This window comes from Rhododendron vialii, chromosome 10a, assembly GCF_030253575.1.
Source record: "Rhododendron vialii isolate Sample 1 chromosome 10a, ASM3025357v1".
Taxonomy (NCBI): domain Eukaryota; kingdom Viridiplantae; phylum Streptophyta; class Magnoliopsida; order Ericales; family Ericaceae; genus Rhododendron; species Rhododendron vialii.
This window is the reverse complement of record NC_080566.1, coordinates 9050346-9072497: the sequence shown is the minus strand read 5'-3', so window position 1 is coordinate 9072497 and position 22152 is coordinate 9050346. Positions and strand designations below refer to the sequence as shown.

At 38.3% G+C, this 22152-nt stretch overlaps 2 protein-coding genes across 5 annotated transcripts; one reads left to right on the top strand and one right to left on the bottom strand.

Annotated features, from left to right (window-relative positions):
• Positions 1-8062: 8062 nt before the first annotated feature.
• LOC131302602 (probable histone chaperone ASF1A) lies at positions 8063-12369 on the top strand. 2 transcript variants are annotated; one of them, XM_058329320.1, is made up of 4 exons: positions 8063-8220; positions 8414-8610; positions 11462-11577; positions 11685-12369. In XM_058329320.1, exons 2-4 carry the CDS (start codon positions 8502-8504, stop codon positions 12105-12107), a joined length of 648 nt encoding a protein of 215 aa, XP_058185303.1. In that variant the 5' UTR covers positions 8063-8220; positions 8414-8501; the 3' UTR covers positions 12108-12369. The 2 variants fall into 2 exon arrangements, with proteins under 2 accessions (XP_058185303.1, XP_058185304.1); XM_058329321.1 differs by having other exon boundaries at positions 8087-8220; positions 8437-8610.
• Positions 12370-13405: 1036 nt separating this feature from the next.
• LOC131302601 (uncharacterized) lies at positions 13406-17784 on the bottom strand. Of its 3 annotated transcripts, none has more exons than XM_058329317.1 (7): positions 17314-17780; positions 16249-16323; positions 15900-15950; positions 14784-14998; positions 14089-14169; positions 13878-13940; positions 13406-13790 (listed from the first exon to the last, which is right to left on the bottom strand). In XM_058329317.1, the coding sequence occupies exons 1-7, from the start codon at positions 17522-17524 to the stop codon at positions 13707-13709; spliced, it is 780 nt and encodes a 259-aa protein (XP_058185300.1). In that variant the 5' UTR covers positions 17525-17780; the 3' UTR covers positions 13406-13706. The 3 variants fall into 3 exon arrangements, with proteins under 3 accessions (XP_058185300.1, XP_058185299.1, XP_058185301.1); XM_058329316.1 differs by having other exon boundaries at positions 14041-14169; positions 17314-17771; XM_058329318.1 differs by lacking the exon at positions 14089-14169 and having other exon boundaries at positions 17314-17784.
• Between the last annotated feature and the right edge of the window lie 4368 nt (positions 17785-22152).

The following is a 22152-nucleotide window of genomic DNA, read 5'->3' as shown; positions in this document are numbered from 1 at the left end:
ATAAAGACCTTAACTCACGCCAAAAAGCTCTTTTAGCAATAGCCCTATTAAAACCATACACTACAGAAATATAGAGTACGGAAGGAGCTTTTCACTACCATATCTTAGATGTCTGACTACGGCAGAATCTAAACGGGCAATGGGCGAGGTCCACCAAGGAGTATATGGGGATCACCAAGGTGGCCGCATGTTAGCCTATAAACTCCTCAGGTTGGGATACTATTGGCCAAGTATGCAAAAGGATTGCAACTCTATGGCCCAAAAATGTGAAAAGTGTCAGCGTTTTGCAAACATCATTCATGGATCTCCCACAGCCCTAACTCCAATGAAAGGACCTTGGCCATTCGCCCCATGGGGAGTAGACCGAATTAGCCCACTTTCGATGGTAGCAGGCCAGGCCCAGCATGCCATTATAGCTGTGGATTACTTTACGAAGTGGGTCGAAGCTAAGGCACTGGCAATGATCACTGCAGAGGTCACAATTGATTTCTTATAGAAGTCAATCATTAGCCTATTTGGGTTACCACGAGTGATAGTCACAGACCGAGGAAAACAATTTGATAATGCTCAGTTTAAAGCATACTATATTTCTAAGGGAATACACGTACATTATGCATCCAAGGCTCACCCAAAAGCTAATGGCCAAGTGGAAGTCACAAATCAAACTATCAAGAAGGGAATCAAGAAGAGACTACGAGAGGCCAAAGGAGCTTGGCCAGATGAGCTATACAATGTGCTATAGGCATATCGTGCAACAAGTCTAATTGCAACTAGAGAAACTCCATACTCTCTAGCATTTGGGCTGAAGCAATAGTTCCAATTGAAATTGAGCTCCTCAACTATAGGACCGTAAGTACAAAAGACCAAGAAAACCAGGAAGATCTCAAGGCTGAGCTAGATCTCTTGGAAGAAAAAAGGGAAACAGCAATGCCCAAAGTGGCCGTGTACCAGCAAATAATGGTCAAGTACCATAACGCACAGGTTCGGCCAAGAGATTTTCGGGCTGGTGACCTAGTCCTAAGGAAAGTTGATCCAACTGGAAAGAAGGTGGGCAAACTTGGCCCAAACTGGTAAAGACCCTATCAGGTTTTACACCACGTTAAGATTGGTGCATTCAGGCTCGCAACCCTAAGGGGAAAAGAGCTGCCAAACTCATGGAACGCAGAGCATCTCAAGAAGTATTACAAGTAGGTGCTTGCAATGGAAGTTTATTTCTGTTTTCAGGGAACTCTTTGTTTTCAATAAAACTTTAGCACCAAAGTTATTTTTGTTAGGACCACGTGTTCTTTTCGTTAGCCCCTGTGGCCAATAAAACTCTCCACGAGGGAAGATCGTTCGGTATTTCATGTATACTTGATATGGAAAAGACAAGCAAGAATAAAAATTTTCAATTTTATTTATAATATCCACACGTTAAAGGGTGTGGAAAACTTTTTACATAAAGTACTTTGTGGGTAAAACCCACAAAGTTCCAACCTAACCACCACCTCCCTCCCTCGGAGGAGAAGGAATAGGCGACGCCGGTTGCCCTCGGAAAGCCTCCAGCTGGTCCTAATTAGATATCAGCACCATGCGGACGGTCTTCTCATTGACGGAAAGTGATTCCGCCATGACTTCCATCTTTGAAGACAGCCCATTGATGGCTGCCTTCAGACTCTGCAGCTCTTGGCACAATGCTAAAATTCGATCATTGTCTGCCATTTGCAATTTGAATTTGATTGAGGAATGGGGAGTAATCTATAACAACCACTGGTTTTTATACCACAACTTAGACGGTTCGCTAATCGTTTGCGTGTAGGGAGGTAATCCCGAACAAGCCCAACTAAGGCCCAAGTAAATGGTACATGGGACCATGGAGTAAGTAAGATAAGATAAACCGCCGTGCAAAGCGGTGAGCGGCGATACAGGACCAGTGATACATGAAGTCACTGGTCTAAGTAGCCTATTCGGCAATGAGAAGACCGAACAAGAGGAGAAATCTGGGGAAAGCAGCCTCAGGTGCAAGAAACACTCTGGAAGGGTCCAGAAACAGTGGTATTCCGTTAAGGAATGAGATTCCGAGAATGTAGGATTTGGGAAAGATACCCAACGAGAATGGGATGTTAAGCCAGTTATGGAAAAGAGACCTAAAAGGACTAAGGTAATAAACTGATAAGGGAACGAGAATCCAAGATATCCTGGGTTCCTATACGAGATAGGAATCCTAGGGCAATAGGGATGCTTGGGCAGCAAGCATCTATAAATCTATAAATATGAGGTAAACCTAAAGGTAAAAGGTATGCAATACGTTGCACTTATACGAGTTTCCTACTGATAATTAGGTTTATAGCTAGTACATGATACTAACTTTAGCATCGGAGGGCCTTTGCTACGAGAAGCAAAGATGCGTTCCCCCCTTGTCTATTTTGCAGATTAAGGTTTTGACGAAGAACTAGGGTTCCGGTGAAGAGGCACGAGTAAGCCATTGCAATCTAGTGATATTCTAAGCATGCCTCTACTTAATGCAAAAGATTTGGACCCTCAGGTCCAACCTGACATATTTTCAAAAAAACAAAGGCAAAATTCTACGGAATTATAACTCATCTAAGAAAGATCCTAAGAGAAAATCAAATAAGTGTCTCAATTGTTTGGACGCAAGCAATTTACACACTTAGGGGAGTAGGACTACTACAAATCCAAAATAAAAGAAGCTTAGGAAAAAATTCCCAGCTCACAGACGTAGCATAGAAATTTTCAAGCTCATAAACGTAGCATGGCTATGCAATAAAAGAAGCTTAGAAAAAATTTCCAAGCTCATAGACGTAGCACGGCTATGCAATAAAAGAAGCTTAGGAAAAATAGCCAAACTCACAGACGTAGCACAGCTATGCAATAAAAGAAGCTTAGGAAAAAATTTCAAGCTCACAGACATAGCACGGCTATGCAATAAAAGAAGTTTAGGAAAAATTTCCAAGCTCACAGACGTAGCACAGCTATACAATAAAAGAAGCTTAGGAAAAAATTTCAAGCTCACAGACGTAGCACAGCTATGCAATAAAAGAAGCTAAGGAAAAATCTCCAAAGCTCACAAACGTAACACAGCTATGAAATATATAAAAGCTTAGGAAAATTTCCGGGCTCTAAAAATGGGCCCAGTTAAGATATATAAGACCGAGCTCAAGTGCTTGGCATATCTATGACAGAAGCAAAAATTGGCAAAATTCACAAAAGTCAATATGCATAGCACAATCATAACATGCACAAAGACTATCACATATGCCATAGCTTGGCACAAAATAGGGGTACGCCTTCATTGTACCTGTCATATTCATATCTTCAAAACAAAAGGCCAATGAATGTGATCTCACCAAGATCACCCCTACAAGTCATTAGGAAGAACGAGTTCAAAGTCAACCAACCAAGCAGGAGTGGAGGTCAAATCAAAAGACCACTCCTGAACAAAAAAATAGTTAAGTACGAAAGTATTTAGAAGTATTTAGTTACAGACCTAGGAATTAAATGTTTTCGGCCATTCAAAGGCCAGGGGTGGAAACGTCAATTTCTTGCCCATCACCAGATGATGGGCCAGTAGGTGTAGCTACCTGAGTTTGAGTCTCAACGGAGAGAATAACCTTTTCTGGAGTTTTAAGAAGTGATGCAATCGAAGAGCTCAGGATAGACGTATCTTTAGATGCCGCATCGTCAGCTTGGTCCTCTTCCTTCCATACCCTGTCCAGACTTGAGAGCCCCTCATCATCATCAGCCTCAAATTTGGAGAAATCCAAATCTGGGTAAACCAAGGCCACCTGGCTCCTCATTGCTTTGAACCCATCAAAGTATTGCTGAGTTAAGTTTTGACGGTATTCAGGGGACTGCAAGAAGAGCTCAATAGCATCCCTGTGAGCATTCTTTACTTTTTCTACCATCCCCAGGCTCATGATCTTGTACTTCTCAAGCTCACCATTCCACTCCAAAGTCTTCTGGTCCAAACTTCTAGCAGTCGCCACAGCGACATCTCTTTCCTCCTTCAAACCTCTCTTTGATCGAAAAGCGGCACCCCTTTCACCAGTAACCTTCTTAAGTTCCGCCATCATGGTGGCCCCCTGCTTTGTAAGCTTCATGTTAGCTTCAGTAAGAGTAATGACTTGCTTCCCCAGCCTATGGCTTTAGGAGGTAAGATAATGGCCTTGAGCTGCAACCTACAAAAAGAAAGAAAGAGGTCAATAAAGAGAACAACAACAATCAAGAAAATGTCAAGAGCACACCATGGCCAATTCAACCAACTGCCTAGAGAGACATCTCAGCCATCAAATCTTTATCTACTGCACTCAGCAGCCCAAAAGCACGCTTGAGAGCCTCCTGATAATTACCCAAAACAGAAGGACCGTTAGAAACCTTAGTTTTTTAGCAGCAGGAGTCCCTTCCGCAGCTAGTCCCTTTGCTTTTCTTTTTGATTTTTCTACCTCATCTTCAGTGATTTTCTCAATCACCATGTCAAGAGCGGGGTCAGTGGAAAGATTAGCATCCAGAAAATTGTCAACATTTAGCTCTTTCTAGAGACGAGAGCTCTTCCTTTTGGGAGCCACGGCCCCAGATGTTTGCTTTGTTCTCTCAGCTTTAAGTTGGGCCGGCAGAACTTTGTCCATTTTTGGTGCCATATCCTCGTCTTCACTTTCTCCTTCTAAAAAGAAATGAAAATAATGTAAAGGTCAGCTAATAGCAAAACACCAAATAAGACAAATAGAAAGTACCTCTAGAAAGAGCTAAGGCCTCACGAGTGGTTTCTAGACCTAACAAATACGTGGCTAGTGACTCTGGAGTTACAAGTGACTCAGGAGTTACAAGTCTAGCTTGTTGGAGCTCAGCTTTTAAGGCAGGGTTCAGAGGATATGGAGCTCTAGCTGAAGAAACATAGAAGAGTTCATAAGAACATGGAATAAATTTATGCAATTGCAAGGTTAAAGAAAAGCAATAGCTTACAATTTGTGATGGGAACCCCCCACCTACTGGGAATCCGAGGGGTATAAGTCCCAATCTCCCAGTTATGGAGCTCCCAACCATCTCCGCCAACAAAAAAGAATTTATCCTTTCAATTCTTATTCACAGCAAGGAGCTCTGTGACCAACTCCCCTCACCAGGCCTTTTTGTAAAGTAATACCACATAACACCTCCTGGGGCCTCCTGAACAAAAAATTGGTTCAGAAAGGGTCCCTTCATCAGAAGAGTCTACCCATCCGACGTTGCGCCTCAAAGCGCTGCACACCTATCAGAAGGTGCCAAGAATTGCGTACAAACCAAGAAAACTTAGTCCCTCACCACGGTAGGAAAGGGCAGGCGCAGACCTCATTCTAGGGCACCGGAGTAAAGACAAGTCTCATTCTCGACAAGAGAACAAGCCCGTTCAGACCCAGAAGGTTTCCTAAGGGAGACGGACACCGAGATTGAGTATCTGACTCTAAGGACGGCTAACTCCTCATTCGTAATCGTAGAAGGAATATTAGAAGCAGAAAAAATGGGAACCCTACGGGAACCCCTCAACGAAGAAGTAGGAGGCGATGAGGGTTTACCAATGCTCGACTGACCTTTGTCAGACGAAACCCTAACATTACTGCTACGATGCAACGACACCTCTTCCTCTTCATACAACTCCTCGATGTTCAAAATAGAGGAAAATTGATAAATCCTTCTAACATTAGGGCTCCTACGGAGAACTTACAATACAAATCAGCAGACAGAAAGAAGAGGTCCCGAAAGACCCTGTTTTGAAGAATGATAGAATAAGGGGCGAAATCTTCTATGATAGGAGAGTAAAGGTTGATGGAAACGAAGTCAATCAACCTAGCACAGACAAACTCCCCTGAAAAGGCTCACGTTGGGCCCGAAATCTCTACGCTAGGGGGAGAATCCAGTTTAAAAACAATAGAGAGAACAGCCAAGAAACGAGGACGTACCTAAAGGGAACGGGCTCTAGGAGAACGACGAAAAGATTGATGAAGAAAATCCTCACAGAACAAATTGCCTGGGTAGATTCAAACGTCTCTCTGCTTAAGGTTGATTGGAATAAGAATAAGCTTAAGAGCCTTACTCCAATCCCGAGAAATCCTCCTTAATCCTCGTCGTCCACCTCAAAACACCAGAGTAGCAGGGATTCTGCCACCTGTCCCACAATGTGACCCACGCGTTTAAAACCCTCAATGAAGGAAAAGAGCGGTAACCGCCATTTAGGTCAAATCTGTGTTCCCAACCTCCAGGGAAAAGATGAACCTTGGAAACAGGGGAGTACCTAATAAGTATGGTAGACCTAAGAACATCAGCACTACAAGGATTACAGACCTGGGGAGTATAAGCTAACCTCACCAGGACCTCTCTAGGAACCTACCTGGAACAAAGTCAGGATTTTCCAGCTCCGTTCTTCAGACGAAGCTGGCAAAAGGTCCAAGGACCAGCTCTGGCCCCTAGCTATAACGAGAAGGATAATATCCATAATATTATCCACGGAATATACTTATTTCAATAAAGATACCACGCCGAGAAACCTAAATCCTAAGGGATAAAGGAATGCTGACAGTAGGATAAGCATAAAATGCCAATGATATACATGATCGAAGACGGGTAGCTAAGGCGGTACGCCCACGGATTTCTAGCTAAGGCAAGACTCCACATTCCTCAAAGAGATAATCCGGAATCTACGAGATACAGTCCTACAAGGACTCAACCTCCTATCAAAATGCATATAAGTATGACAGTAGAACTCCAATAAAAGGTGCGCAACATATAAACCGAGAATCTCAATTCTCCCACCAAATAGCAAGTACTCTATTGACTTAGGCATTGGAGGGTGGTTGGGACGCCATCACACCGGTGACTCGAGCTCTTGTTTTGTTTTGCAGGTTCAGGTTGGAGCTGACGACAAAGCTAATTCATCAATCACTAATTGGACAGTGTTTGTGACACATACTACGGAGTCCATAATAATGTATTGTAACTTCCGAAGTTATATTGGGCACAAACTTTAGGGTAATTTTTTTTCACTCGATAGATGTCTAGTATATTCTTAAGGAGAAGGCAAAATAGGTATTGCTAAGCGGCATACGGGTGGGTCAAGCTCAAAGGGCACCAACCATCACACTAAACACTCGCGCTCTTGGCGAGAATCAGACCTTCACTTTTCATGTGAAAGAGGTGAGAAAATGTCATTGAAATACAAACCCGTCGGCAACTTTAGTGTAAACTTCGTGAAACTAGTAAGAAATTATCAACTGGAATTAATGTCTTGTTTGGAACTTGAGAAAAAAAAGATAAAGAAAAGAAGAAGAAAATGAGGGTTTTTTTCTTGTTTGTTCCCTCATAAGCGGGTAATTATTTAGTGCTTCTGTAGCACCACATGACGATACTCCAAACTCTTCTTTATCACACTTTTGTATGGGCTCCACATAATATATGATGAAAACTAGGGTCGGCATGCCTGACACGAAAAACAAAATAAATTCATATAATTGAGCTAAAAATAAATATTTTTATGGGTAATTCTATACATTGGAAGTTAGTTTGATGAACTGTCAACTAAAAAAAATAAAAATTTAGCGAAAAGTAGGACTTTTTGACATGACAATACAATCCGAAAATGACACGATCCGAACATGACACGAAAGATTTGATAAGTTCAAAAATGTTGTGGGATTTTATAATTAAGATTTTGATATATAACACGAAAATGACACAAAATTACCTATTACCCACCCCTAATGAAAACCACACAAATATGTAATAAACAAATAATTTAAGGCACCACTCCAATGGCATTGAATAAGGCCCGTTCTGGAACGGGTTTTAAGTACTTATTTTTTAAGAAGGTAATTTCAAGCTAAAAAATAATTGACTTAATGAAATCTAAAAATATGCAATATGGATTTTGTTTGAAAGATCTTAATGAGATCTTTTATACGGTGCAAAAAAAATCAAAAAATTATTTTTTCATTTATATTATTTTTGAGTTTGAAAATGTAAAATAATTACTTATTTTTTAAGAAGGTGTTCTGGAACGGGCTCTAAGTTTTCCTCGTAAGCCTCAAAAAATAATTTTCATTTCTCTTTTTTTTCCCCTTATGTTCCAAACAAACCCTTAGAAAACCCCCCAAATCGTTTACCTTTAAATTGAACAAAATTCAGCGGCTACCTCCAAATTGAACAAATTTCAACAGCCGCGGCAAAGATCGGAGGCTCCGGCGACGATAACAACAGGTACTTCTCTCTCTTCGTCTCCCTCTCTCTGTGTATCCCGCAGCTCTCTCTCTCTCGTCGTCTCCCTCTCTCTCTCTCTTCGTCTCCCTCTCTCTTTCTCTCTCTATTTATCCCCTGCTCTCTCCCCCCTTCTCTCTCTGGTTGTCTCCATCTCTTCCTTTCTGATGGTCTCTCTCCCTCGGTTTGTTGCTAGTTATTGAAAGCTATTACATTTAGCCAGGGGAAGTTCTTTTCAACATCATTTTCGGGGCCTGAGGCGGTGGCTTTACAGGCTTCTGCCGATGAGTGCCGTGAACATCACCAACGTTACCGTATTGAACAACCCGGCGTCGTTTCTCGCCCCATTCCAGTTCGAAATCTCTTACGAATGCGTCACTCCTCTAAAAGACGGTACTGTCTCTCTCCCTCTCTCTCCTTCCATGCCGGCTTTCATACCTTTTTATGTATAGAACTATGGTCATGGTCGATGGCTAGGGTTAGGGTTAGGGTTAGGGTTTGTATTGTTAGAGCAAGATGCAAAATGTTTAAGAAAGAGCTTTATTTTTAATAGTTTTTACTACGTCCACCGAGGAGAGTGCACATATATTGCTATAGGGTTAATTTTTGACGTCGTGTGATTGTTTAGTTATGTTATGTTGAGAGCTGGAAGCATGTTGTGAAACATATTTTGCTATGGTTTGACGTCGTGTGATTGTTGAGTTAGGGTTTGCAATATTTTATGTCGAGAGGTGGAACAATGTGGGTTACATTGGGACCATGTGGCTTATTGGTGAATTGTGATAAAATCAAACTAAGGCTCTGTTTGTTTCGACGTAAAATGTTTTACCTTTTTCCATTGTTTGGTTGTACAAAACATAAAAAAAAAAGCATTTTACATGTAAAACATTTTACCTTAGTTGGTGGATAATAACTTACCGACAGAGCTGCCGTAAGTCATTTTAAGTGATGCATGTCAATCGAGCTCTTGCTCCCCCAATTCTATCCACCTCTGCATCTGCTCATCTAAATTCAATTTCTAGCCATAAATTGTCCCGTGGATTAAAAAAAAAGCCATAAATTGTCCCAATTCCCCTCTCTCTCTCTCTCTCTCTCTCTCTCTCTCTCTCTCTCTCTCTCTCTCACATATACATATATGGAGTATTACATATACTTTGTTTCAGGAGATTTGAATACAGAAATCTTCTTGTTTATTGCATTATCTTTTTCAATCATGACTAGAATAAGATTTTGTAACTTTTCAGTTTTGAACGAAGACTTCGATTGATTCTATTGTTTTACCAAAACTTGGGGAAAACTATTTTTCCCACTATCCACCAAACACCGGAAATAAAAAACGACAACTATCTTTTTGGAAAAATTATTTGTCATGGGAAATGTTTTACTTCATAAATATTTTACATTGAAACAAACGGAGCCTAAACGTAAGTTCTTTTCCGTAATTTAGCTGGAAGATTAGCCCATAGTGATATCTTTGAAGGGTCGATTGGTGTTTTATATTTTCAAAGGGTTATTTCATGGGTGAGATTATTTTATCAGGGTTTTGGGGTTTCTTTCTCTGAATATTGCATTGAGCTAGTAATGTTAGAGGCTAACATGCAAAAAGAGTAATGACTTATATATTCGATGAAATAATTCAAACCCAATAAGCCAATGCCTTTTTTTTATGTAGAAGACAGTGGGACTATTTAAATTTACGTTATCATGGTGATAATATTATATTGTTCACTTCATTGCTCCCAACTAGTCCCAAGATGGCCCATGAAGTTATTACGAATTGTTAGAACCTTATTAGAATGTGTAATTGAGGTATAGCTTGCTGCTTGCTTGCCTTTGCAATCTGGTGTTGGTAAAAGGTGTTTTGTTGCACGAAGAATCAAGTCAATAAAACAAATTTCTTAGTCTCAAACTCTCAACCAGCTAAGCTGATGAGTAGATCCTTTCTGAGTGCAGTTTGGCATGATCAAGGCATTAGATATATGTGTCGGATTTGCACATTCTACATGCCCTAGAAACAAGGGGCCCATGTGTTTTTTCCTCTTTCTTACTATGTTAATCCTCTGGTGCATGCAATTATATTCATGCAATAGAAACCCTGTTAATTCTGGTTCAAGGCAGTTGCTGCGATGCATTTCCTACCAGGCTACCACCACCTCATTAGGTGCTTGGTTTGCCTTTATTACAAATTACACTAGTTTTTTCTTCTGCCTCTTTAGAATCCTTTCAGTCTTGGGACCTGCTGTCGGTAGTAAGTAAATTGTGAAAGAGATACCATTGAAGGGGAGGTAAATGGACTTGACTTGCAGTCTGACACTTTTCAAAAGTGAAAGAGAACACATCAGAGTTTTGTTGACAAGGAGATGCCTTTAGAAGGCTTACAGACGGGGATGGAAGTTCATTGCAAAATGAATGGACTTTAAAGCAAGCATAGTGTGCGTGACAGCATAGTTATTATTCACGAGTTAAAGAGATTAACCTTTTCTTGAAGCATATGGACTGTTTGAGGATGAATACATAAAACACGTATGTGTTTGCATTCCAACTTTGGTTAGTGGCATTTTATTACCTTTGATAACTTTGCAAACACGATTCATCTACATAACTCAAATGTCAAGGAATAACAAATAATCAATCATGACGAAATATGGCCTTTTAACCTATTGCAGTTGTCCATCAAAATTCTGAGGATGACAAACTCTTGTGGAATCTTGATATGTGTTACTGGTAGAAGTAATTTGTATATTTCTGTGCCTTTTCGCTACATTTCTATGGGCATGTGTGGTAATGTTGTCTTCCCTAAACAAAAATAAAAGTGTGGTCCTTCCGTTAGTTGGTGCATTCATTTGGTGTAGGATACTGTATGAATTCACTCACTGCATTGTGCATCGTGTATCTTTGGGGACCTTTAATTGAAGCTGGTATCGTCAATTGTGTTGTTTTATGTCTGACCTACAACAGTGAACTTATTTACTTTGGGTAATTGAACGTTGAAGTTTTCTTCAAAAAAATTGGTTAGAACAAACTCTAGAAATGGGGTACCAGTTCAGAACACGATCCTGTCCCAAGGAGGGCAAGCAGCCCTAAATATGATTTGTAGAGTGTGCATGTTCTTGTATATGCAGCATTGAGATCTAGATTATCTCTATGAATACTTACTGAACTTTGGAAATTAACTGCATAGTTAGAAAAGCTTGCCTTTTCTAATCTCTGTGTTTTCTTTGCTTTGGGTAATTGTTTTATGCAGATATTGAATGGAAACTCACTTATGTGGGATCTGCTGAGGATGAAACTTATGATCAAGTTTTAGAAAGCGTACTTGTTGGGCCTGTCAACGTTGGGAACTATCGTTTTGTCTTTGAGGTAATTGTACCGACACCTTAAATTAATTGCTTTATTGTGAGTTTCCTATTTGGAATGCTTATGGATTGAGTCTAATCCAATATTATCTTATTGGCCACTTGCATCAGGCGGATCCCCCAGATCCTTCAAAGATCCGTGAAGATGACATAATTGGCGTGACGGTGCTCCTATTGACATGTTCTTATCTAGGTCAGGAATTTATTCGAGTGGGCTATTATGTAAACAACGATTACGAGGATGCACAGCTAAGAGAGGAACCTCCTGCCAAGGTGTTGATTGATAAGGTCCAAAGAGATATATTATCCGACAAACCCAGAGTTACGAAGTTCCCCATCAATTTCCACTCTGAAAACAGTGAAAGTGGAGTACAAGACCCTTCGCAAGATTGTCAGGCTCAAGTAGATGGAAACGAAGAAGAGGTGCAAGTGTCTGGTTCACCGCCAGATTGTGACACTCAAGTAGATGGAAACGACGAAGACGAGCAAGTGTCTGCTTCACCTGATAAGCCCTCAAATGGTGAAATACTTTAGATTTCAAGTCTGTTAACTTCTCTAGACGCCTGATCCTTTTTCTAGGTATGAAGCAAGATTGTCCATTTTAGCTGATCCATGGCCTAAACTTTTGATGATCCTTTCCCATGGAACTATGTGCACGCTTTTGTCATTTTTGAGAGATTCAAAGGATGATCACGTTTGTTGTAGCTTGTAATTGATCGGATCTGCGTGTCATGGGATATTAAACTGGATCCCCAGGGTTCTTGCCCCTTGTGTTAAAATCAAATTTCGGAGTCAATGCTAGTTTTTTTTTTTTGAATGGAAGTCAATGTTAGTTGGAAGAAACTAAGTTTTGTCTTCCTTGGCTACATACAGGTTGGTTAACTGGTTCAATAGGTAACCCTCTCTCCCTCTCTCTCTCTCTCTCTCTCTCTCTCACACACATCGTGCTATTCAGCACAAGTGGTTAAATATTCTCTCTGCGCTGGGGCTGTCTTTAGGCTTGCAGTAATTACTATATATGGTATACACGATTCAAGAATTCTTTCTGTGATTCATCACGTGATGCAATTAGAACTTACCATGGTTCCATTCAACGATTAAAGTTGTTCATTTTGTAGATATTGATGTGCACTTCATCCATGTAACAAATTAGGTTGATTGGAATCGGTATCCATTTGACCACGAATATGATTCGATCAAGTATTTTTCCATGTCTAATCAACTTAATTTTTTGAATGAATGATTTACGCATTTAGGCCAATTGAGTAATTCTTTCATCAAATAAGACTGCAGTCGCATATAAAAATCATTGCATGAGATGATCCTTTCCCATACTTGGTACCATACAAATTTGCAGTTGCTTTGTGAAAGAGGTGTTCCGAGTATAGATAACATGATTTGACCTATGCCTGTCAATGGATCAGATCTAATTTGGATCCGATCCAAATCTGATAACGTCGATCCAATAATCTAAATTCGGTAATTCAAATACAGATCGGATTAAATCCGTTATCAGTTCAATCCGAACTTTATTTTTAATTTTTTTTTAAAAACTGTAAATTTTTTATTTTGAAAAAAAAAATGTGTAAGATGTATTTTTATTTTATTTTTTTTGCTAAAATTTTTGAAGTAAAAAAGTTTTCAGATCGGATTCTTATTTTTCGGATTCGGATTACCACTATCGGATTTGGATTTGTCGGATCCGGATTGGATTTGGCCCATTAATAGGCCTAATTTAACCATACTTCAATGTAATTTCTCCCCCCAATCAAAAACAAAATATTCTTCGCACTAAATTTCACCAAAAATCAAACCAAATGTATAATGCGCACAAACTATAAAATGCAAAGCTTCGAGCCGGTAATGTTATTGCTGAAAAGCCTATTTGTCTCTAAACAGGTGACAGGAAGATACACACAAACCCAATCTGCAGAAGGGTAGAAAAAGCAACAGCAATGTCATGGTACATTCACATTCAAGTAGCCCTTTGCACGGGTTCGGCCAAAAAATTGTAGGACTATACCAGCTCTTTGTTTGCAGCACACAAAAAAAACCACAAACTATGTCCATGTTCTGTTTCTTGATTATACATCCCAGTTCACTGTCTACAAGCCAACATACTTACCAGAAGCTTCAATCCTCAAATTTAAGCTTTTTCTTTGCTGGATGCTTTGCTGATAGGCTGGCTTTAACCAAGTTTGCATCTTCTCCCTTCTTCTGTAAGGTACACAAAAATCTTATTAGAATTTACATTTTCTTTCACCAAAAGCACAAACGCAGCCCCTACGATGTCATAATTACGACCTTCTTTAGCCTGTTCCTCCATTTCTGCCGCACCTCTTTTTCCTTCCTTGAGTTAGCTGGAACCTGTAATAATTAAAAAAGAGAAATGAATTGAGGTCTGAATGCAACATAGGTTCATTCTACTCAGTTATCTGGAGATCATCTCAATAGCTAATGAACCAACCAGTGCAGCAGCTGCAATTCGAGCACGCCTCTCTGCACCAGCATCTACCTCTCCCTCAACTTCGCCATCACTGTTCCGAATGAGCCGCAGCCTCCCTTTATTAAGTAATGTTTCAGAGCGGGCATGTCTCTATTGTAAAAATGTAAAAGGAGCCTTCATTAGATCAGTAGATGAGACCATACAAACAAGTTTCCTCCCAAGCATTTTTTTTTCTACATTTCAAAGTGTCGAGAGTGAGGTTCGAGAAACAGGTTCAAAACATCTACTATTATAATAAAATTGACATAGTTAATAGGTACAAAGTAATGGAGATTTGAGAACTTAAAAGATCGGACAGGGACGAGGATGGAGGCCCCATGCATTGCAGCATTAACGGGCCCTTTGGATTGTGAGTTGGATATTGAGAAAGGGAGAGAAAAGAAAGGATTGTGGTTTCTCACCAAACAGGCTTGGTTAGGAACAAAAAGGACTAATAAAGATTCATCCTGGTTCTTTATTTTTTTTGTCCTTTCTCACCATATCTCATCTCTTTTAGTTATCCAAATAAGGGAAGGGACTGTCCTTTCTTTTCTTTTCCCACGCTTTCTCAACATCCAAAGGGGCTGTCAGGGCTGTGAATGTGATACTTTGCAGCTGATCACATGGAAAAGGATTTCTGCTAATCATGTTATGTTGAATGGGGTCTTCTGCGAACGCTGATTTGGTTTCTAATGAATCAAGAAGTTGAGTATTTAAAAATGTACCTTGGATTTCAGATGAGCCTTCAAGGTCTCCTCTGTCATGCAAACTATTCTTGGGCATAGCCTGCACTTGAAACCCGATTTACATTTCAAGATGCAGCCTACATCAGACGGGATACAGTTTTCTTCGGCCACAGTGTTAGACAGTGTATTCACAACATTAGCATCACCTTGTCCATCATCTTTTATTCCGATATCATCGTCCTTTGTAAGTGAACCTGTCAATGCTTATACCTTGATAAATATTGGAGTCGGTTGGTTTTCAAGAGTTTAACACAAAGCAATTTACTCTGAACTTCAATCTTTGACAATACTATGTAAATCACCATAGTGATGTGGAGGAAGCAAATACGAAATTAGCCGAATGTCCAAAGGCATTGAATTGCGCAGAGTCATACACATTTTAAAGAGTTTTTTTTTTTTGGTAAGTACACATTTTAAAGAGTTATAAGTAACTAACAGCAAAATCCAACGCAAGTTTTGTAAAAAGACAAATTGAGGGTAAAATATTTGTTTGGTATTCATCCATTGCAGGTAGCAAGATGTGGCAGGCTTGGATATCCCTAAATGAACCTGCAAAACATGACCCTCTGATGACAGCTGCTCAGTAAAGCAACATTTATGCAATAACACAATTCTACTTGATAGTAAGGTGCACCAACTGTAACTAGCTAATATAAGACACGTTTTCTAACTAGTGGCCTTTTAGAAATAGGACGTTGATTATGCGTGAGAAAATGAAATGTAATTCCGCATAGGTACATAGAGCAAGAAGTTATTCTTCATCTAGGATCTCCAGAAGAAGTTGACACTTCAATGTCTTTATCAATTGTTTGATTGTGTTGGGAATAGGTTACATCAATTTAGTAAAATCAATCAACTATTGACGAAATAGTTTATACCAGACCAAGTTGCACTCCTGACATAAGTATAGGCTACATAAAATCATAGTACCATCCTAATAAAGAGGTACATAGAGAAGGTCCCAAAAAAAATAAATAAATAAATAAAAGAGAAGGTCAAAGTAATTGCACAGCTCAACAAAATGGATACTGCTGAAATTAAGAATTTCAATTTATTACTACAAAAGTTTTAAGAATTTCAAATAGTACAGCTTACCTGATGAGTTAACATCAACTTCATCTGCAGAGCTATCCTCTCCCTCATATCCTGCAAAACGAAACATCAAATAGGACAGTTCTTCCCTCATTAGGCCACAGGATTTTCAGCAAGACAAAACAAGGATCACATGCTATGTGAAACATATAACAGTAAATATTAAGCCTTAAATAGGAACAAAAACAACTTTTGAGAATATCACTTCAGCAAAAAGTTTCAATACCATGAAATAGAACATGGTAAGTTTTCTTGAACTAACAACAGAGACAATATGGAAACCCAACTCGTCTGAATAATGAAGGAAGATAAAATTGATGAGAGACTGCTATAGCAATAAGGGGACACTAACCGGAAGAATAAGAGAGAGATTCATCGTACTCTCCAACAAACACAACATCATCATCATTTGCCTGCAATTCAGGGTCTGAAGAAGATGAACAAGAATCAGAGGCATCATTCCCACCGCCATGTTTAAGCACCCTGTCAATGGCACTTCTTCCTAGAAAGATGTACATATGCGTACACTGATACACGTATAAAACGCACATTATAAACTCCAAGGGGAACTTGTCAACTCTTGAGACGTTAGGGTTTAGTTCATCTAGATCTCATGTTTGAAACTTTGTAGATGCGATCAACTGGGACCAATTCATACAGAATTCATCCCGACATATACAACGAATGATCACTTAACTTAATATAATGTTGAGAACTATCCATTTAAAAGTTCACACTTTTTGGATTCGAAATAAAACTTGTGCATAGTGTCAGAGCAGACTTATTCCATCCCATAATTTAAACAATTCACAATTCACACCCCACGATGATACACCCAACAAAGAGGAAGCACGATAATAGACTCACTGACGCAAAAAGAAATTAAGCATGATAGACTTCGAACGCGGTTGCACGTGAGGGCAATGTGTTACGGTATACAATCCCAAACTGATTGGGAATGAAATAAGTGATCACTTATTATTATATCAAACATCTCAAGGAAAATGAATGTCCTTAGCTAATATTAATTATCAAAACACGTCATTGGCCGTCATTTTCCCAACATCTCATCTCCACCTTAAAAACTTAAACTTTGGGTCTGACGTAAAGTTTCTACAGAATGAGCCCAATGGGCAAATATGCCTAGTGGACGATGAAATTCATCTAGTATTATTAAAAGGGCTCAAAAGCTCAGCTGGTTTGTATAGACTTGGCTCATTTAAAGATGTTTGTCAAGTAAATTAGCTAGGCTTGAGCTCAAGTTTTAGGCTAATTTATCGAGCTCAGCTCAACTCATTTGCACCCCTATATTAATTTATCAGTCGAGGTGCACGTTAACTGGTTCAAAAACCAAATTACTATTAGAAACACAAACACGCACGCATAGAGACAGAGAAGGAGGGGGAGGGGGATTTACGTGAAGGAACAAAAGGCCTCGGGAGTGATCGAGACTGGCGACGGAGCCGGCGGATTCGGGATCTTTTCCGGCGATCAAGACGCTCTTCTTCTCGTTTTCGGCGATTGAGACGCTTTCGGTATAGAAAAACTAACATGATGAACACCGCTGAGTTGTCGTCGGAAGAGGAATCGGACAGAAGCATGTCGATAAGCACATTGCGGGAAACCATGGCGGGCGTCGAGGTCTGGTGCTGAATCGAGTTTGGAGAGACGAAGTAGAGATTTTTCTGGTAAGAGTGAGAGGAGAACTGGTTTGCCTATTATGTCTTCCTCATGTTTTCACCACTTTCTCTCTCGCAGTGAAACCCTACGAGCAGCTCCCGCCCCCTTCAACCTAAATACTACGCAGTTTCCCTCTCAAATTTTCAAAAAAAAAAAATCTGTGTTCGTTTTGGGTCTCGAAACCCAACTGTCTTTCTTTGCGCACGGTATCCAATAATTTTTTACTAGGAGTATATATCTATTTATCCACTCATTTCAACCGAAAAATTGCCCTCAAAACCCAAACTAAATGATTTCGAGAAGAGAATAACTTATTCACGAAAGCACGCGATCTCATTCGTCCATCTCGGCAAATCAATGATCCGAATTTTAAAAGAAAGTCGGGAAAATTTTAAAAAAGCCTCTGAACTTTCTGACAACTTGCAAAAAAACACCTGAACTTTCACTATTAACAAAAAAACACCTAAACTTAGCATTCCGTTAGCAATTAAACCCCTGCCGTCCAATTCCGTCAATTTTTAACGGATGGAGCTAACGGAAGGTGTTAACTTTTTATTTTTTTACTTTTTACATTCAAAAATTACTTTTAACTATTTCTTTTTTTTATTGGTAAATAAATATGCAATTAAGTTCTTTTTTTTCTTATTATTTATCGAAAATTACTTTAACCCTATTTTTTATTTTCAAAATTTACCTTCCCCCCCTCCCCCCCCTCTCTCTCTCTCTTTTTTTCTTATTAGAATCGACTTCACACCACCAATTAACCCCACAACCAACCGCCAAAGCCTTAGCCACAATTTCAAAAATTCAAAAGTTATTTTAACCTCCTCTTTGTAACCTTTTCTTTTTTTTACTACTTTTACTTCCAAAAATTACTTTTAACTCATTCTTTTTTGTAGTCATAAATAAATATGCAATAAATAGTAAAAATGGGTTAAAGTTATTATTATAAATAGTAAAGATTAGAGTTAAAGTAATATTTGATAAATAGTAAGAAAAAAAAACTTTATTTCATATTTATTTACTACTAAAAATAAAGAGTTAAAGGTAATTTTGGAAGTAAAAAATATAAAAAACAAGAATGCTAAAAAAAAGAGTAATTTTGAATTTCTAAAATTAGAGCTAGAGCTTTGGCAGTTGATTGGTGGAGTGGGGTTAAAGTTCTAAAAAAAAAAAGAGGGAGAGAGAGAGAAAAAAGGGGAAAGATAAAATTTGAAAGTAACAAAAAAGATGGTGGTTAAAGTTATTTTTGTAAATAGTAAAAAATAGAGTTAAAGTAATTTTTGATAAATAGTAAGAAAAAAAAAAACTTTATTGCATATTTATTTACCAATAAAAAAAAGAAAGAGTTAAAAGTAATTTTTGAATATAAAAAGTAAAAAAAAATAAAAAGTTAACGCCTTCCGTTAGCTCCATCCGTTAAAAATTGACGGAATTGGACGGCAGGGGTTTAATTGCTAACGGAATGCTAAGTTTAGGTGTTTTTTTGTTGATAGTGAAAGTTCAGGTGTTTTTTTGCAAGTTGTCAGAAAGTTCAGGGGCTTTTTTGAAATTTTCCCAAGAAAGTCTTTTCTGAAAGAGTTCTTTTAAAATTCAGATATTTCAAAACAATTTTGGACGTGCGTGATTGTGCTCAAAAATTTTATTTATGTAACCTCTATAAATAAGTTTTTCTATTTCGAAAATCTACTAATTTTTTACGAAACACGTGTGAGAGCATCATCAACTCTTGATTATACTTTAAATTAAATTTAAACAAAATATTCATTTGGTGTGAAGTTTTTTTTTTTCTATAAATCCAAATCTAAGCACAAATTGAAAAAAAATGTTACTAATTACATAGTTGTAAATTTGAGAAGGAAAAAATAATCTTGCCGAATTTGAGTAAAAATGTACAATGTAGAGATTTGAGTAAAAATTTGCAAAGGAGGGAGTCCAAAACTTTGCTGAGGAACATAAAAATATAACCGAACAATTTTGTACTATTGTGTACGAGGGAGGACCAACTAAAAAATAGTAAAGGAAATTAAATTAGTAGTAAAATTGACCAGTTTTATTTTTTTTTTGGTAAATTAGCCAGTTTTTTTTTTTGTCAATAGTCAATTATTTCATTTCAATACTGGAAGGTAAAAGATTTCATCCCAAAATATAAGAATGAATCAAAACTATCAAATCAAATACACGAATAACTGCAAAAAATACATAAACTATAGATTCAAGAACACATTGTCGAAGCAAACCGGGTAAATTAACTTGGAAGGTAAGATTTAACAATTCGCAAAAATCAATCTCAATTAGCTTTCCCTTTCCTTCCACCCAAGGGTCCCCAACACTGTGAGACAAGAGAGAAGGGGCCAATATTTAAAAGGCAGCCACTCTCGACTTTCGGTATTATCCGGACCGGTACATCTGTTGTGTACACTCGCAAAAAGACAGGGGACGTGGGGCCTTTATAATTGCTAATCTAGTGCACGAAATAAACAGGTCGCTCTTCAAATTATTAATGACACTTTCGTGTCAAAATGAACACATATTTGATTTTGTCACTCCTTAAAAGGTAACAATTTGGGTAGTGGAAAATCAACCAATATTTTGGTGGCGAGTGCCCAATGGTGAAGCCAATATTTTAACCCGTAGAGGGGGGAGGGGGGCTGTGGCTTAGTAGACATATTTTTTTATTAGAACGTATATTTATTATATTGTAAGATTTTTGTTTTCTAGTTCATTATATTTGTACATTGAAATGATTTTTTAGGCTACATTAGCTATCACGTGCTTATTTTTTATTTATAAAAGAAATTGAGAAATGAAAATATAAAATAATCAATTTTTTATCAAATCGAACCAAAATTATTAAGATTATAAGTAGCAATACACGGATAATTATCAATAATATTCAAAATGGTATATACAAAATAAAACTTATAAAACTCGAACGCACAAGGAGCCAAGCCCCAACATAGCTCCACCATTGGAAGTGGCAAAATCACTGCCAAAAAAAAATGCTACTCATCACGAGATTATAAATCATAGTACTAGTTTTTAAATTTTTTTGTTGGATATTTTCAAAAATATTTGGATAAAAGTCATAATTTTTTTTTCCGATTTATTTTGATGAGACAAATCAATAATTCACAAAAATTATGTGCAAAACTAATAAATATGAAAAAATTAAATAAAAACAAAACAAAAAAATCTATTAAAAAAAAAAAAACCTTGAGCGGAACTTGGATTTTGGGTTTAGCTTCCAGGAGAGCTTCAAAATTCCAAAAAGCTGCCGTATTTTCTGAGCAGTGTTGCTAAAGTAACAAATCGATATGTACATGTACACTGCAATCGAGGGAACTTTTCGGGGTGAAATTATGATATTTTTTTCCGTCAATGTCTCGTATAAAATGAAATTTACTACGATTTTATTTGACAATTTATAACGTTTATTTTGTAAAGACTGATATGTACATCATTCAGAAATCGTACTCACCACAGAGAAACAAATTTGTCTTACAAGTTTATCTTCTCTTCAAAAATAAAAATCAAGTTAATTTTTAGTGATGTCTGAATTTTTTTTTTGAAGATTGATACAATACATGACTCTTGGTACATGAAAATATATATATGAAAGAAAACGAACGGACCACATTAACAGCACAAGAACATATCTTAACATTTTTTTTTTTTGTTTTGCATCAAAGAAGAACATCATATTTTTAAATGAGAAGAAAAATTACAAGGATTTAGCAATTACAAAACAAACACACAACTGCGCTATCACCTAAGATAGAGAGCGCCGACATGCGAAGGCTATGGAGCCTAAAGAACATTGTGAATACACAGAAAACAACATAAAGAAAAATAAAAATAGGACAACCAAACAGCTCCCCATCGCCGCCACGAGCAAGTCTCAAGAACGCAGACCAAGGAAGCTCCAATCACGTCAAGACACAGCGATCGCCTAAAACACGACTAAACCGCCGGCCGAATCACACTCATATTTAACGACAGCTGACACAGATCAGTTAGCCACAACATAGCATAGCCACACCACGTCAACCTGCAAAATAGATATGCATGCAAAACAGATCAGAAAGGAACAAAAAATGATCGGATCGGTTGGGGAAGGGGAGAACGAATAGGGAGAACCAAATCCGATCGGAAAGGGAGAAGGAAGAGGGACACAAATGACAGCCGATCGAACAGGGAAAAGAGAGATAAGAAAGGGGAGTCGATCGACTGTTGCTTTGGGGAAACCCCCGATGCTCGACAGGGAGGGAGGGACGGTCAAAAAAGGGAAGTTGAGCAATCGGAGAAAAGGATGCATGCATATCCGGAATTAGAGGACACATCCTGCTCGAGCAAATGTTTGTAATTATGTAGTCGATCTAAAATTACACAAAACCAGTAATGCTATAGTCTATAGATACAAATTGATATGTGCAAATTTGCATATAGATGTGACAATATCCGTTCAATGCACGTGGTTCTCAACCATGTAATTTCGAATGGTTCCGTATCATTTGTGCACTCTCTATGTGCTTGTATCATTTTTTGGTAGTAATTGATTTTCACACTCCACTTT

Excerpts from the sequence above, each read along its gene's own strand:
- LOC131302602 (XM_058329320.1), top strand. The coding sequence starts at position 8,502 with ATGAGTGCCGTGAACATCACCAACGTTACCGTATTGAACAACCCGGCG. Across the intron at positions 8,611-11,461 it reads CGTCACTCCTCTAAAAGACG|ATATTGAATGGAAACTCACT; the intron begins GTACTGTCTCTC and ends TGTTTTATGCAG. Across the intron at positions 11,578-11,684 it reads ACTATCGTTTTGTCTTTGAG|GCGGATCCCCCAGATCCTTC; the intron begins GTAATTGTACCG and ends CACTTGCATCAG.
- LOC131302601 (XM_058329316.1), bottom strand. The coding sequence starts at position 17,524 with ATGGTTTCCCGCAATGTGCTTATCGACATGCTTCTGTCCGATTCCTCT. Across the intron at positions 14,170-14,783 it reads AGGCTCATCTGAAATCCAAG|AGACATGCCCGCTCTGAAAC; the intron begins GTACATTTTTAA and ends TTTTTACAATAG. Across the intron at positions 13,941-14,040 it reads GAATTGCAGCTGCTGCACTG|GTTCCAGCTAACTCAAGGAA; the intron begins GTTGGTTCATTA and ends TAATTATTACAG.